The sequence below is a fragment of the Vipera ursinii genome (genome assembly GCF_947247035.1).
Source record: "Vipera ursinii genome assembly, chromosome: 1".
Taxonomy (NCBI): Eukaryota; Metazoa; Chordata; class Lepidosauria; order Squamata; family Viperidae; genus Vipera; species Vipera ursinii.
This window is the reverse complement of record NC_139512.1, coordinates 263,333,768-263,349,794: the sequence shown is the minus strand read 5'-3', so window position 1 is coordinate 263,349,794 and position 16,027 is coordinate 263,333,768. Positions and strand designations below refer to the sequence as shown.

The 16,027-nt window shown below is 40.1% G+C and overlaps 1 protein-coding gene across 1 annotated transcript in view; it reads right to left on the bottom strand.

The window, feature by feature from the left end:
- Positions 1-16,027, bottom strand: part of LAMA2 (laminin subunit alpha 2) — a 460,887-nt gene that overhangs the window by 135,252 nt on the left and 309,608 nt on the right. The window contains exons 25-27 of the mRNA XM_083379924.1: positions 5,430-5,609; positions 3,177-3,365; positions 2,957-3,090 (exon numbers count right to left, since the gene is read on the bottom strand). Of these exons, the coding sequence (XP_083236050.1) occupies positions 2,957-3,090; positions 3,177-3,365; positions 5,430-5,609 (503 nt within the window). The remainder of the gene's footprint in view (positions 1-2,956; positions 3,091-3,176; positions 3,366-5,429; positions 5,610-16,027) is intronic.

Here is a 16,027-nt window from a genome sequence, read left to right as displayed (position 1 = left end):
AGGAATTAATGGCAATAATGCTGATGAAACAGATACTTGTCTTTCCTATTTATATTTATATAATTTATATAATTAATATAAGTTTTTTTATGTCTCAAGATGGGGGTCTTCCATCCATGTCAACAGGAAATATTAAACACCAAGCATTTCATCTTTCAAAAATAAGATAGGTGTTGTAGCATTGAACCATACTTTTAAACCATTGAATTACATTCAAAGGATAAAACTTTATAATTTGGAGAGATTTGGGATCATAGCCTGGGAAAAGGGCAATAGAAAGCATAAAGCTGTGAATAAATGTGCCCTAATTACTGATTTCAAATCCTTTTATTTTACAGCAGTATGTCTTTTCTCATATTCTTCTGGATAGATGCTACAAATGTCACACTTTAGAAAATATAAATACAAATCCATGAAGAAAAATGATTAATATATCTCAGATTGTGTGAATTGCAGTGCTCCACTATTTACTTTTTAAATAATAACTACTCAATTATATTTTCATTAAATGAAGTACTTATTCTGAGAGTAAATAATTGATCTATGCAAGTTGTTACTATTAAGATGCACTGAAGGCTATTGAATTGGACACTTTAATAAGAATTAGACAAATTTGTAGAAGATAGTGCTACTAAGATTATCAGTTACAATGGCCCTGTGTCATAGAAAATTCCAGTCGCTGGGAGATAATAGCAGAAGAATGCTGTTATACTCATGTTATACTATTTGGCTTCTCATTGACATTTAGTTTCCTATAAAAATGTTATAAGAATGCTAGATTAGATGAGTTTTTCATCACGCTTGAATATAGCTCTTTCTAAATCAGCCCAGAAAGTATGGATGAAATAAAATATACTTAATGCCAATATGGCACATAGGCTATCCATACTAGAGTTTGCTAGCAGAAAATATGAATAACCAAAGAAGATTTATGTTTTTTAAAAGAAAATGAGTTCACAAGTACACATGAGCATCCATCATCTATAAAAATAGGAAACTCAAATAAACTACGGAAGCTTTCAGTGCTATGGTTCATAGGTTCATAGGTTGGTACCGATGATCAACAGCTGGCAAATAACTAATACCCAGCAAGTGATCTATCCATCAGTAGAGCCATGTAACATTATTAATCATCTTCCATGAACAGTTAAAATTGTGTGATTGTCATCTATAAAAATGAATGAATCAATGATTGATTGAAAAAAACTCACTCATTACTAACAATGGCATTATGAAGATGACAAACTTTTTTCAATAAAGGATAATATTTGTAGCTCAGGGTTGAAATGAGGGGCCCCTGGTGCTCTGAACTTGCTTGTTTTCTTGCAGAAGTTTCATTACCCAAACCAGGTAACATCATTATTGCTAGTAAGGAGTGTGGTTTGCTGACAGTTTAAATTCTAGTGGTATGCCCTGTCAGTGTTGATGAGAGTGGTCTTAGAGTGATTCCTTGGTTGGGCTGTTTGCTATTGGTTTCTTTGGCAGTTTCTTGATTGGGGTATTGTTTACTTGTTTGTGGGTCTGATGTTAATCCTGGAGCTAATCTATGCGAATCAGGGTGCTGATTGCTGGTGGAGAGGTGCTTGGGACTTTTTTCATTCTAGAACATGTAAATAAACTTAAGTGTCAAGGTATTCAAGGTGCTGGTGATGACCTATAAAGCCCTAAATGGCATGGGTCCAGATTATCTCAGGGAGCACCTGCTGCCAGCATCAGCCTCCCAACGTCCTGTGCGCTCCCACAGGGAGGGCCTCCTTAGGGTTCCGCCGGTTAGGGAATGCCGGCGGGTGATTCCAAGGGGGAGGGCATTCTCTGTGGGTGCGCCTGCCCTATGGAATGAACTGCCGGTAGAACTTCGGACTGCCCCGGACCTTTCCTCGTTTCGCCGGGACCTGAAAACTTGGTTATTTGATCTTTCTGGCCTGGACTGAGGGGGTTTTAATTTAACTTTAAATTTTAAATTTTAATTTGTTTTAATTGTGGGCTAGTCTTAATTTAATTCTATTTTAATTGTATTTATTTGTATTGTTTTAATTCGCCTGTAAACCGCCCTGAGTCCTTCGGGAATAGGGCAGTATATAAAATCAATCAATTAAATAAATAAATAAATATTGATTTAACAGCTAACCAGCTTATGTAATTTAAGATGTAAGGCTTTAAGAGCCTTTTTATAAAGGGAAGGCTCCGCTAATGTGTTCTCTCTCTTCTGTTTTCTGCTGTAACTATGGTGTGTTGGATCCTGCTCTATTAGCATGTGTATGTGTATTGTTCCTGGTGTATGATATTGTAGATAGTGTAAGAGAAACCACTATTTAATATAGACCATTGTTTACTGTGTTTACTCCTGGGTTATCTCGTGCAATAAGACTGTGCATGCTCTGACATTAAGTATCTTCACTTAGAAATAAATACGGTGCTATTCAGAGATTTCACTCAAAAGTACAAGTCAGACTTTGGGCAGACAATAATATGAGAGAGGTGAATACTGAATAAAACCAACTAGATCTTGGACAGCTGGGTACTACCCGAAGAGGTTTAAGAGAATAGAAGAAGTGCAGGCTAACGTCCAAGGCAAAAAAGCAAGAAGGAGGTACAAAATTCATGGCAATTTAAGACAGTAGAAGACAGAAGCTTCATAGTTAAGAAAAGGTGCTCTGAACTGATAAGCTGGCTTGGCTGCTAGGACTTTGCTGGTGTGATTTGATCATTATTAACCAAAGCTCAATTTTTAGAATAATTTCTAGGTTTTGAGCCATATGGGAATTTCCATCTTCTGACAGGATTATTATTTTCCTTTTACTATTGCTAGAGAAAGCTGGAATCTTACATAGACTGGCAAGTTTAAGCCCATGGATCTCGATGTAAATAACACAGTGTGGAAAAATACATTATGACTTTCCTATGAAAATGAATCAATCTCTGATGATTAGTACTAGTGTTTAGTATTACTGATTACCTGCTTTGTCTCATGAATCTTCCATGAGTTGCCTTAATAAGTATGTAATGAATGTTGTACAGGACATCCATGAAATCCTCACGGGTCACAGTCTGTGTGATCCTTGGACTATCACCATAGTATTTCCACTCATGCTGAAAAGGAAATAATAACCAGGAATGCTAATGATTTAACTGTTTCCAAAGGGCCGATGACAAAACAAATTGGAATGAAACATTACCTCTGTCATTTCTATCTCATGCCTTGTCAACTGGCCATTCAGAGGAGCGACCACATGTCTGACAATAATTCGTGTATGTATGGGAAGCCCACCTCTGATTATGACCTGAGGATTGTAAGTTGCAAAACCTGTGTCTTCCCTTGCTTCAAAAAAGATAGCATATTTCAGCTTTCCTCCATAAGCCATCAGCTAACAAAGAAGAAGAAACCATATAAATAATAATATACAGGCAATCAAAATGAAATACAAAGAAATAACCAATACTATGGTGAATATCTGAAGATGCTCTGAATATTTTCAGTTAGCATGAAATGAATTATTAAAGTTGTGATTTTCATTGTATCAGATACAAGTACAAGACCTATATAACGAAATAAAATGAGACTTTGGAGTTTATTTCCCAAGTCTATTTAAATAAAAAACAAAACAAGCCATCATATTTTTCCTGTGCATATCTAAAATACTGAATATTTTTTTCAGTTTGTAATATTTCCTGCAGCTAGTATAAGCTACTGTAGAGTAGAAAATTGATAATGTGGGAACTTTTATGCTATGTTTTAAATTTATAATTATGAATGTTGTGTACAATAAAAGTCAAATCTAAAGGGAAAAAAACAAAAAAGATGTGAAAAAAGGAAAATGGAAACCAACATTATAAAATATATTGACTTCCTACTTTCATCTTTTCAATAATTAAATTCATAAATTTATAATGACCTTTTTTCTTCTTTTTAGCAAAAAAATCCATTAAAAATCTATTTTTCTTTGAAGTGCTTGTTTTCCCCATGACAAAATAGATCAGTTTTACCATTTCTACCAATTCTGACACTTTTACAAACCATTTATCCATTATGGGAATCTCAGTACTGTTGTGCATATCTTGCTGGAACTTTTATGCTTCCTTAAGGGTATTATTTTGTTTCTCTGTATAGCTGATAAAGCTAGATCAACTAAAAGGTAACTGAGTTTGGGACTGAATAATCACAATAACACAGGGACGCGGTGGCTCAGTGGGTTAGGACGCTGAGCTTGTTGATCAGAAGATCGGCAGTTTGGCGGGTCGAATCCCGAGTGCCGCGTAGCAGAGTGAGTGCCTGTTACTCGTCCCAGCTTCTGCCAACCTAGCAGTTCGAAAGCATGTAAAAATGCAAGTAGAAAAATAGGGACCACTACGGTGGGAAGGTAACAGCGTTCTGTGCGCCTTTGGCGTCTAGTCATGCCGGCCACATGACCACGGAGACGTCCTCGGACAAATGCTGGCTCTTCAGCTTTGAAATGGAGATGAGCACCGGCCCCTAGAGTCGGAAACGACTAGCACGCATTTGCGGGGGAACCTTTACCTTTACCTTTAATCACAACAAATACAGGTCAAGTGACACAAGCACTTGGATTATTATACTATTATTATACTTTTCCCCCTATTAAAATACTACTTCCTCAGCTTCAGGGTGATTCTATTCAGCATGATAATTAAAGGGAATTATTCAAGTATTAAATGAAGCTTTGAAACAAATACAGTTCCCCTCACGATTTTAACTTTTTGAGTACACATTATACATTTATATTCTAAAATTAAAAGTTTGTTCCATATAGCTTTCTTTTAGATATCAGGTAACATAACTGTATCTCTGACATTCTTCTTAGAAGAAGAATAGTACAAACTCATGAGCTAAAAAATTTGGACCTGCCCCAAAGTCATACTTTCCAATGAAGGTCTCTTAACAGAATTCATTCTTTAGTTTTGTTTTCAAATAGGGAGACAGGCTGGAAGAATTATTGTAAAATATTAGAAAAACAAAGCTATGCATGACTTTAAGCAGTGGATTGCGGACATGTCAATATTTGAATTAGGTTTTCTTCCTGACAAAGAGGCAACGAAAAGCTTTTAAGCAATAGGAATATTTGGGCTGGAGGGGGGGGGGAAGATAATCTATTTTTAATATGATACTCCAAAACTCCTTTTCATTTCCTTTTTCCTCTTTACCCTTATTACTATGATTATTAATTATGAGGTTACACTATATTTTTAATTCTTTTAATTCTGTTAATTAACTTGATAATAATAAAATGAATTATCATTATCTGGTTTCTCTTTTAATGTACAATAATAAGAAAGAGAGAATTAATAGTTATGATTGTGACAATAAAACAGTAAATTTTTATTAGTACTTTCAAGTTCTTTCTCATCTTTGTTGGGGAAAAAAGAAAAGAAATGACAAAATATAAACTGTAATTAGAATTCCCATTCTTTACCTTCTTTCCTTCGAATTGTTCCGGAAGTCTCCAGTAAAATGGTTCTGAATGTAGTTCTTGCATTACCAACTCAATATTTGCAATTGTCTCTGGATATTGGTATATAATCCCTTTGGTAGTTTGGTGTTGGACATTTTCATCAACCAAAGGAAGGACAACCTGATCTGGCTTCAGAGTCAACTAAATGAGAATAAAGTGTTGGATAAATATCTACTTCTCTATCTCCATGTTTAACTCTATTATATAGAAAATTGCTGTTAAAATATTTATCAAACAATGACATCTACATAAAATACATACTGCAATGACTAATATATAATGGAATACATATAATAATAAAAAACATGAAAGATTAAAGGTTGAAACCAGCACCTTGAATCAGACTCAGAAGCAAACCGGCAGACAAAGCAGCTCACAGAGCAGAGGTTTAATATATGCTGGCCTAGGAGCACACACACAACCTACCCTATGGCATTCTGCATTAGCTGAAGCTTCTGAACACTCTTCAAGGGCAGCCCTATGTAGACTCCAGTCTGGAGATGACTAGATCATGGGAGCAGAGCCTCCAGGTTTCAGGAATGTGTGTAACTGGCACACAGCACAAAGCTATGAAAAGGCCCTCCTAGCCACGACTGCCACTGGCTCCTTGAGCAAAAGTTGTGACTTTAGAGGATGCCCAGATTGCACAGGGGATCTGTTTGATGGGCAGTGTGAACCCATCCATCACTGAAGATTTACAGTTACAAAAGTAATCAGAGAAATCAGAAATAACTTAAGTGTAATTAATGTTTCGGCCTATCTCCATCCAAAATTCACAAACATGTAGCAGTTGTACAGTAACCATGAGTCTGGGTAGGAATCAGAATATACCAGTTTGCTTACAGATGCAGTTCAAAATGCTGATAGTTACTTTTAAACACACGAGGATGGTTTATCTATGGGAGTGTCTCTTCCTGGTTGCTTTTATGTGTCCTGTCTGATCCAGCAAGACAGGCATATTACAAGTATCATCAGCCAAGGAGGGTTGGCTGGTAGGATGCCAAAGAAGAGCTATTCTGCCATGGTATCTGTAATGTATTGGGATTTTTACTTGAACTGATTCACGTGTCTGTTTGAATGCTGCTTAAGGTTGCTCAATGGTGTGTCTGTGTAACGGTCACTGACTAAGCCAGACTTGTTGTCTCCAAGAAGATTATTGGATGATTTGGGGCAGGAATGGGTTCCTTTAAACCTATTGGCCACTGCCTAGTGGCCAACCATATAAGTAGCTGCGCAGCAGCCTCTGTTTCAGTTCTGTTCCTGTTTGCCTTAATAAAGCATGTTCCTGTTTGCAACCTCCCATCTCGCTTATTGCCTGCAAAGAACCAGCTACACAACACTGGCGACGAAGGTGGGATGCTACTTCTTTGCAAGAGCCTGAAGTCACTAGGGGCTGAGGCCAGCACAGTGCCTGGCAGGGACCATGTTCCCCTGCCTCAATCTGCCTAGCAAGCCACGCTAGAGACCACCACGCCCTGAGGACCAGTCCCAGGGCCTTTGAAGAAGCTAGCAGCATGAGGCAACACGAGACACAAGCCGCGAAGACTTCTCACCATGTGGAAGGTCAGAAAGCTCGAGGAATTCAATGTCACACACCTGGAGAGATGGTCGTTCTACATTTCAAGAGTGGAGAACTACCTCCGAGCAAACCAAGTCGCCGAAGATGGCCTGAAGGCTGCAACATTTCTCTGTGTCTGTGGGACTGCAACGTTCAACATCACAAAGAACTTAGTCTCACTGGCACAGCTGGAGTCCATTATTTATGCAGACCTGAAGAAACAGCTTAGCGACCATTTCCAACCAAAGCTGTCGGTGATAGCGTGGAGGCATGTTTTCGAACAGCGAGTACAACAACCCAGCGAGAGAGCCACAGACTTCATTGTGGTGTTGAGACAAGCTTCACACCTGTGCCAGTTCATGGACTTGGAAGAAAGGCTTCAAGATCATGTCGCCTGTGGACTAAGGAGTAGAGAGCTCCAACAAAAACTTTTCGCAAAGGAGACTCTCCTGCTACAAGAAGCCTTAAAAGAAGTTATGGCGGATGAAGCCACCAGCGGGGCTGTAAAGACATTACGGCCTACCAAAAGCACTCCACTAAAAGAAGCCGTCCACCATGAGGATGCCGAGCAATGAGAAGATGTCAACTCCGATCACGAAGTCTACAAGATTCAACGGCACCAAGACAAAGAACAGAAGACTCTTTACAAGGCAGTTCCCTTCCTTCGATGTTTGGGATGTGGCGGCCTCCACCAATGAGTGGACTGCCGATTTTGGTCAGCCATGTGTTGGGCCTGTGGGAAATCCGGCCACATCGTAGCCATCTATAGAGGTCGCCACAAGGACTGTCAACTGGACGAGCCATACAGGAAAGGTACCGGGGCACTGGGGCAGCATAGAGTAGGGTTCTGCTCTAGTCGCAGGAGTGTCTGCTGCATGGGAGCTCACCGCCCCCTTAAACCAAAACTGCGGCTTCAAGTCGAAGGATGGAACTTGACACTAGTTCAGCTGTATCCATTATTTCTCTTGAGACTTTCCAGTTCATGTGCAACCACAGCAAGAGGTGGGCCAAGCTTAGGCTGTCTGACATCATTCTAACTGACTTCCAGAATTGCCAAGTAGCCGTCAAAGGGCGAGGCCACTTTGGCTGTCAAATTCAAGGGGTTTTCAGGTCCCCTAGATGTAATTGTGGTGGAGGGACAGAGAATGAATTTAATTGGGCTTGATTGGTTTGATGCACTGGGCCTTCAAGTAACCGGGATCCACCGGACACAAACGGCAAACTTGGTGTCAATATGTGAGGAATTTGCAGATGTTTTCGACACAAGCCTGGGAGAGTACAAGGGCCCTCTGATAGCCTTTAAGCTTGATCCTTCCATAATGCGCATTAGGATCAAGCCCCGTCGAGTGCCATTTGCACTAAAACACAAAATCGATGCAGAGATGGACAAGCTAGTCAGTCAAGGGGTACTACAGCCTGTAGACAGGGGTGAATGGGAAACTCCCATTGTCATGCCACTTAAGGCCAATGGGGAAATCAGGATTTGTGCTGATTACAAGTGCACCATTAACCCGGCACTACAGCAGCACGCATACCTGATGCCAGTCGTTAGCCACATTTTGGCATCACTGCAAGGGGGTACTGTGTGCTAAGTTAGATTTGGCACAGGCCTATCAGCAGTTACTAGTGGATGAGGCCACAGCGGCTGCACAAACAATTGTAACACACAGGGGGGCTTTTAGAATCAAATGCCTCCAATTCGGGGTTAGCATAGCCCCAGGGATCTTCCACGGAGTTATGTAGCTTATGCTCAAGGGTATTCCGGGGGTCTGCCACTATTTTGATGATGTACTTATTGCCGGTGAGTCCACTGAGGTGCTTGCAAGGCAGCTCAAAGCTGTTCTTCAATGGTTTTGCACAGCTGAAGAGGAACAAATATAAAATTGGGGTCCCTTCCACTGAATTCCTGGGGTTCCGTACTGATGCTGAGGGCATCCATCCTGCAGAGTCCAAGATGAAGGATGTTGCTGTGGAAACTGCCGCAGACAGAATTCTAAGCAGAATGTTGTCATGAGTTCACACTGGGTGGCTGAAAAATAGCCCAGGATCTGAGTTCCAGAGCTACTTCACACGGAGACATGAGCTTTCAGCTCACAAAGGCTGCATCTTATGGGAGAGTAGGGTTATTGTCCCAGTTCATTAAGGCACCATGTGCTTCAGTCTCTTCATGAGGGCCATCCAGGCATAGTCCGGATGAAGGCACTGGCATGGAGCTACCTTTAGTGGCCAGGGATAGATAAGGCTATCAAGGCCCAAGTACACGAGTGTTACACGTGTCAACAGTCCAGACCAGAGATGCCACAGGCCCCTGTCCACCGATGGGAGGAGACTCATACACTGTGGTCAAGGATTCACATTGACTTCGCTGGGCCCTTTCAGGGACAGCTGTTTTTGATAGTGGTCGACAGCCACTCTAAATGGTTGGAAGTAATTCCTATATCTACTATGACTACTGCTAGGACCATCCAGGTGCTTAGAAAGCTTTTTGCCACACACGGACTTCCAGGCATCTTAGTCTCAGATAATGGGGACCAGTTCACAGTGGCAGAATTTCAGGTCTTCTTGAGGACTAACCTCATATGGCATGCAACGTCAGCTCCTTTTCACCCTTCGACTAACGGGCAGGCTGAACACATGGTGCGTACAACGAAAGAGTCACTCAAGCGCATTGTTTCAGAGGATTGGCACCATAGGCTGGCTGATTTTCTGCTTTCCCAGCACACTATGCCTTGCACAGCAACGGGCAAAAGCCCAGGAGAGCTTTGTTGGGGAAGGAGATTAATCATGAAACTGGACAGGTTGCATCCTGACTGGGTATCAGCAGACACCGCATGCCCAAAGGCACCAAGGGGGTTGCAAGTGGGTGATGGAGTGTGGGGCCAGAACTACGGGCATGGGAACTTATGGGTGCTGGGTAAAATTGTTAAAATCTTGGGACCCCTTTCATACGAGGTGGCTATGGAGGGAGGGTGAGTCATTTGCCAACATACTGATCAGCTGCGAAGGCGTTTTGCAGAACGGTCACTAAGCGAGGACCACACAGCGGGTCTGCAACCAGAGCTGAAACTGGCAGCCTAACAGAGCAGTTCACATGCTCTGAGAACTCAGTCATTTCAACGGGGAGGTGGTCATAGATGGACACAGTCCGGGAGTGCAACATGGGTCTCCTGACGGGGAAGGTTAAACCAAACAAGGCAACCGCTTCGCTGACACAGATACCTCATTGGACTCTGGTTTGGGCCAATCAGGAATGGCCAGCCAAAGGAACTTGAGTGAATCCAACTCACGTGAACCCAAGAGTCCTGGTCTACCCAGCCTGGTGGGCAAGCTGGTAGACAGAGAGTTGCTTGGATCCCCCAGGCATTGTGAATGGTCGCGTAGACCACCACAATATCTACAAGATTATATTCTTAAATAATGTTTGTACATTCTAGGGGGGAGGGGTGTAATGTATTGGGATTTTTACTTGAACTGATTCACGTGTCTGTTTGAATGCTGCTTAAGGTTGCTCAATGTTATGTCTGTGTAACGGTCACTGACTAAGCCAGACTTGTTGTCTCCAAGAAGATCATTGGATGATTTGGGGCGGGAATGGGTTCCTTTAAACCTATTGGCCGCCGCCTAGTGGCCAACCATATAATAATAATAATAATAATAATAATAATAATAATAATAATAATAATAATAATAATAATAATAATAATAATAATAATAATAATAATAAAGTTGGAAGGGACCTTGGAGGTCATCTAGTCCAACCCCCTGCTCAGGCAGGAAACCTTATACCATTTCAGACATATAAGTAGCTGCGCAGCAGCCTCTGTTTCAATTCTGTTCCCGTTTGCCTTAATAAAGCATGTTCCTGTTTGCAACCTCCCGTCTCACTTATTGCCTGCAAAGAACTGGCTACACAACAGTATCCACCTTCTGAATTAACATCTCTCCCATTAAGTTGGCCCCCCCTTGCTGGCCTTTTTAAAGACTTTGAAGGTCTGGTTTGGGGTTTTTTGTGTGTGAAAAAGTGGACCTTTTTATGCATTAATGTTGTCTTCTGTTACACTATACAAAATAAATATTTTGTATTCCGGGTATTCCACACTTGGAATACTACATCCAGTTCTGGTCACCACAATAGAAAAAAGATGTTGAGAAACTGGAAAGAGTGCAGAGAAGAGCAACAAGAATAATTAGGGACTGGAGACTAAAACATACAGAGAATGTTTACAGGAATTTGGTATGTCTAGTCCAGGGGTCGGCAACCTCGGCTCTTTTATGACTCGTGGACTTCAACTCCCAGAATTCATGAGCCAGCTATGCTGGCTCAGGAATTCTGGGAGTTGAAGTCCACGAGTCATAAAAGAGCCGAGGTTGCCGACCCCTGGTCTAGTCTAATGAAAAGAAAGACCAGGGGGGAACATGATAGCAGTGTTTCAATATTTGAGGGGTTCCTACAAAGACAAGGGGTGTGTGTGTCAAACTATTTTCCAAAGCATTAAAAGTCAAGATGAGAAAGAATGAATGGAAACTAACCAAGGAGAAAAGCAACTAAGGAGATATTTCTTAATGGTGAGAACAATCAAACCAATGGAACAACTTGCCTTCAGAAGTTGTTGGTGCTGTATCACTGGAGGCTTTCAAAGAGATTGGACAATCATTTATCTGGAATGGTTTAGGATCTCCTGCTCAAGCAGGGGGCTGGACTAGAAAACCTCCAAGTTCCCTTCCAATTCTATTATTCTATGTTCTAAATAAATGTGGTTTGGTGATTGAGTCCTGGGTATGGAATGAAACCTGTTTTATGGTTATTTTGAGGGCTTTTTATGATTGTCTGTCTGCTATGTGCTTTATTTCTTGTTTTATTTTAATATTTGTTTATAATTTATTTGTTTTTAGTGTGAGTCGACCAGAGTCATGTACTTGAGATTGTGGTTCTGTAAATTGAACAAATAAATAATTACAAGTATCTACCGTATGTCATTCATAGCAATTAAATTAAACAAAGAAAACCATTCATGAAAGCATCTGTTCCTTTATGGAACTTCACAGAATAAGAGCTGAGCAAAGAAGAGAAGAATTCCTGGACTGACATTATTCTTTCTCTGCAATATTTCCAGCAGATTCAGTTAACACGCTTCTTTGAAATGCTAATGCCAAAATGAAGCAAAGTGCCTGCCTTGACTCTGGAAGTGTTCCTGGATCCCATGCATTAAACATGCTAATCAGCAAGAAACTGGTTTATTTGAAATATATGACTCCATTCATGGTACCTCCACATCAGAAAATTTGCCAGTTGCACTTCACTATTCTAAAATAGATCAGAATACTTAGAAGTTCTAAGTGCTCAGAGATACCTCTGAGTAAAATGGCAAGCCTCATTTAAATATGAGAACTGAAAAGAGGGATAATTGATCATTAGGGAAATTTTAAATTGACATTTTAAATCATGCGCATTTCTACTTTCCTAAGATATAGGAGAGGTGAAGCTTTGATTATGCAAGTTTGTGCTCTTTAACATTAGGGAGTTAATCCCATTCAATGCAGTGGACTTACTTCAATGTAAACAGACACAAGACTGCTTTTTTTTGTAAATCTAAAGTTTATTGAATAAGTTATACAGTATTACCCTATCAGCCACAAAAAATCAGTTAAATTCCTACAGTGTGGATTTTTTCCCCCTCCCTGAGGTGAGGAGGACTTCAGCCTTTTTGAGGTTCTGAAGGCCCCTCAAGGCCCAATTATGTCAGGGGAAGGTGAACTATAGTGATGTTACTCTATTATTATTATTATTATTATTATTATTATTATTATTATTATTATTATTATTATTATTATTTATTATCAATATCCTTTTGTCTGTTCTTGTTACCTGTTTTATAGTATTTTTAATGTTTTTAATATTTGTTCATGATAATGATTTTAGATATTTATTTTTAGTTTTGTGATACGTTGTCCATAGTCACTTGCTATGAGATAGGTGGCTGTATAAATTAGATAAATTGGAATACTTTCACAGAATGCTACTGGGCCTACCTGTGTACATATACAACTTCATGTATTTTTTCTTGATCACTGGATAACTCAACAATTGAACATTTGCAGTTGAAGATGTGAATTAAGATAATTTAATAGCATTACATATAATACAGAAACATTATTAAAATATCTACCTGTAGGTATGCAAGCCACCTTGCCTGAAGGAGATATTTAAATTGATAAACCATTTTTGTCATATTAACAGAATCAAAAATTACCATTAATTTTGCTATGTGCCATATAAATATTCAACCAGTAAATATCATCTGAAACAAATCTAAGTGGGGAGAAAGTTTTAAATATATGCAGTAAATCTAATCTTTGTTCCACCCGTAAGAGAGATCATCTAAGTTTGGGGAAGCTGATAAATGCCAACTTAGCATTTATTAGTTGCAAGTAATCACCTTCTGCATGGAACTTTTTGAGGTATTTGCTAGATGATTTTGTTCAATAATAAAGTCCTCAACAGATATTGAACATTGCTAGATTAGACATGTATTGGTCATTTCAACCTTACTTACTTCATTAAGAAATTTATTTTGCTATCATTTTCTTCCTGGGTGGTTTTTTAGTTGATCTGTTGTTTCTTTTGTCAGCGGTTCCCAAAAATTTGAATAGATTATTATACTTACTGTAAGTTTAGAAGCCTGTTTGGGAATAGCAGTGCTCTTCCAGTTCCTGCTTTTCCTTACTTGATTTTGAGTCTATTTTTCATTTTCTTGGTTTTCACCTGAGACTTTACTTTGTTTTTTTCCTCTTATTTATAAAATGAGTCTAGATTTGGGAATGGTTGTACATTAGTAAAATATTATCAAATACTATGCTATGTTTTTCTGTGGTCCAATCTTGACTACCATGTTTCTCCAAAAATAACACCCGGTCTTATACTTTTTGCCTCCAAAACAGGCATTAGGTCTTATTTTCAGGAGATGCCTTATTTTTCCTCTGTCTCACCTCACAGTGGCAAAACCAAAGGGCCCAGGAGCCCACATGGTCACAGCTGGTCCACTTCTGCAGTTGCTTGCTACTGATCTTGCGTGATCTCACAGTACTTTAGGCCTCTGTTCTCTGCAAACAGAGGCCTGGATGAGATTTGCAGCAAAAGGCTCTGCAAATGGAGGTAAGGGCTGAAAAATCGAAGCCTTTCCTCCATTTGCAAAGCCTTTTGCCATTTTTGCAAAAACCCTCTGCAGCCAAGAACGGAGACCCAGGTTGACATGCGCATTGGCCCCAGGCTCTGTTTCAGGCCTTTCCTGAAGCCCTGTGCTGGCAAAGCGGAACTTGGGGACAACGCACATGTCAACTCGGGGCTCCATTCTCAGCTGTAGAGGCCTTTCCTGAAGGTCTCTGTTGGCAAAATAGAGCCTGGGAGCAACGTGTGCAAGCGACGACAAGCAGCCGCAGAAGTGGGCCAGTGGCAGCCATGTGCGCTCCTGTTGGATGGGGCTTTTGGTGCCATCACTGCAAGATGAGGTAGGTATTGGGGCGTGGGAGGCCTGACTGCGGGGGCCATGAGGTAAGTGGGTGTGGGGTGCATGGGGCAGCTTCACCTCCTTCCCTCACCTGCCCCAGCCTCATGGCGGTGGCACCACGAACCAGACAGAATGGGTAGATGGCCAGCTGCACAGGCTCTTAACTAGGGCTTATTTTGAGGGAAGGGCTTATATTAGGCACGCCCGTAAAAATCAAGCAAGGCTTATTTTCGGGAAAGGTCTTATTTTCAGGGAAACATGGTAGTTTGATAAGAATTGTCAGTAGATCATTTGAAGTAGATATAAATTCTTTCAGTAGTAATTAATCAGATGAGTACTTTGTGGAAAAATTAAAAACCACCTGTTATTCTGCCAAGGTTTCTATATTGTTTTGCAAACAGGAATCATACGAACGTCTCAAATTTGCCTCATTTATTAACAAGGATCCCAAAGCTATGTGGGTGGTAGGGGTTGGTGTTTATTATCTCCCGGCAATAGCTATCTCCTCAGCAACATTTGGAATATTGGATGTCCTCTTATCTATAATGTTCATAATATCTGTCCAAGAATGATAAGGGCCAAGAGACCATTCACATAGTGTGTTTTTTCCTTTCATTTTGTTTCATGTCACGGCCCTGGTCACCAGAGTTTATTGGGGTTATACCCCTGGGGAAAAAAGACCAGCAATTCTTGACTGTTTTTGAGATTTAATGTATGAATCAATGTCTTCAGTTACTGGGAATAACCCCTTCTCTTTGTAACTATCTTTAGAGAGGACCATTGTTTTAATGTCTGAGCCTTTTCTTTATCATTTAAGTTTCCAAACACCTTTCAATAAGTGCCTGCAGAAGCTCTACAAAAATTCTGAATTTACAAATTCCCTTTTTATAATATTCTTGAAAAAATTGTCTTGTTTAGATAGCAACTTTCACAATCTTCCAATTACTTTATCTTCAATTGTAATCTTCTAAATGGAATGTTAAAGCCCACATATTTAACACCAATCATACACCAATGCAATATTGTAGCTAGGCTTATTTTCAGGGTGTTCAGATAATTTATATGATTTCTATTTTTTTTACTCATTTACTTTCCTCTTTTTAAGCAACCCAAGAGTTTCAAAATAATTTGCTTTAGAGATTATGCTCCAAAAGAGAGTTAATGTAATAAAAATTAAGACTTAAAAATTCATGTAAACAATCGTTGCCTCATGTTTCACATCCCCTGCAAATCAACCTCTCAGCCACGCTCTAAACTGAAATCTCCATTTAATAAGATAAAATGACACATGAAATGTCTATGGAAGTTTCATCTGTAATAGTTTGTGGCTGCGCGAGTTGTGATGGGGGTTTCCCAATACTCCCATGTAACACCTCTGCTCTGTGAGCTGCATTGGCTTCCAGTTGTCTTCCGGGTGAGATTTAAGGTGCTGGTGTTAACTTCCCATCGTCCTGTGCGCTCCCACAGAGAGGGCCTCCTCAGGGTGCTGTCGGTCA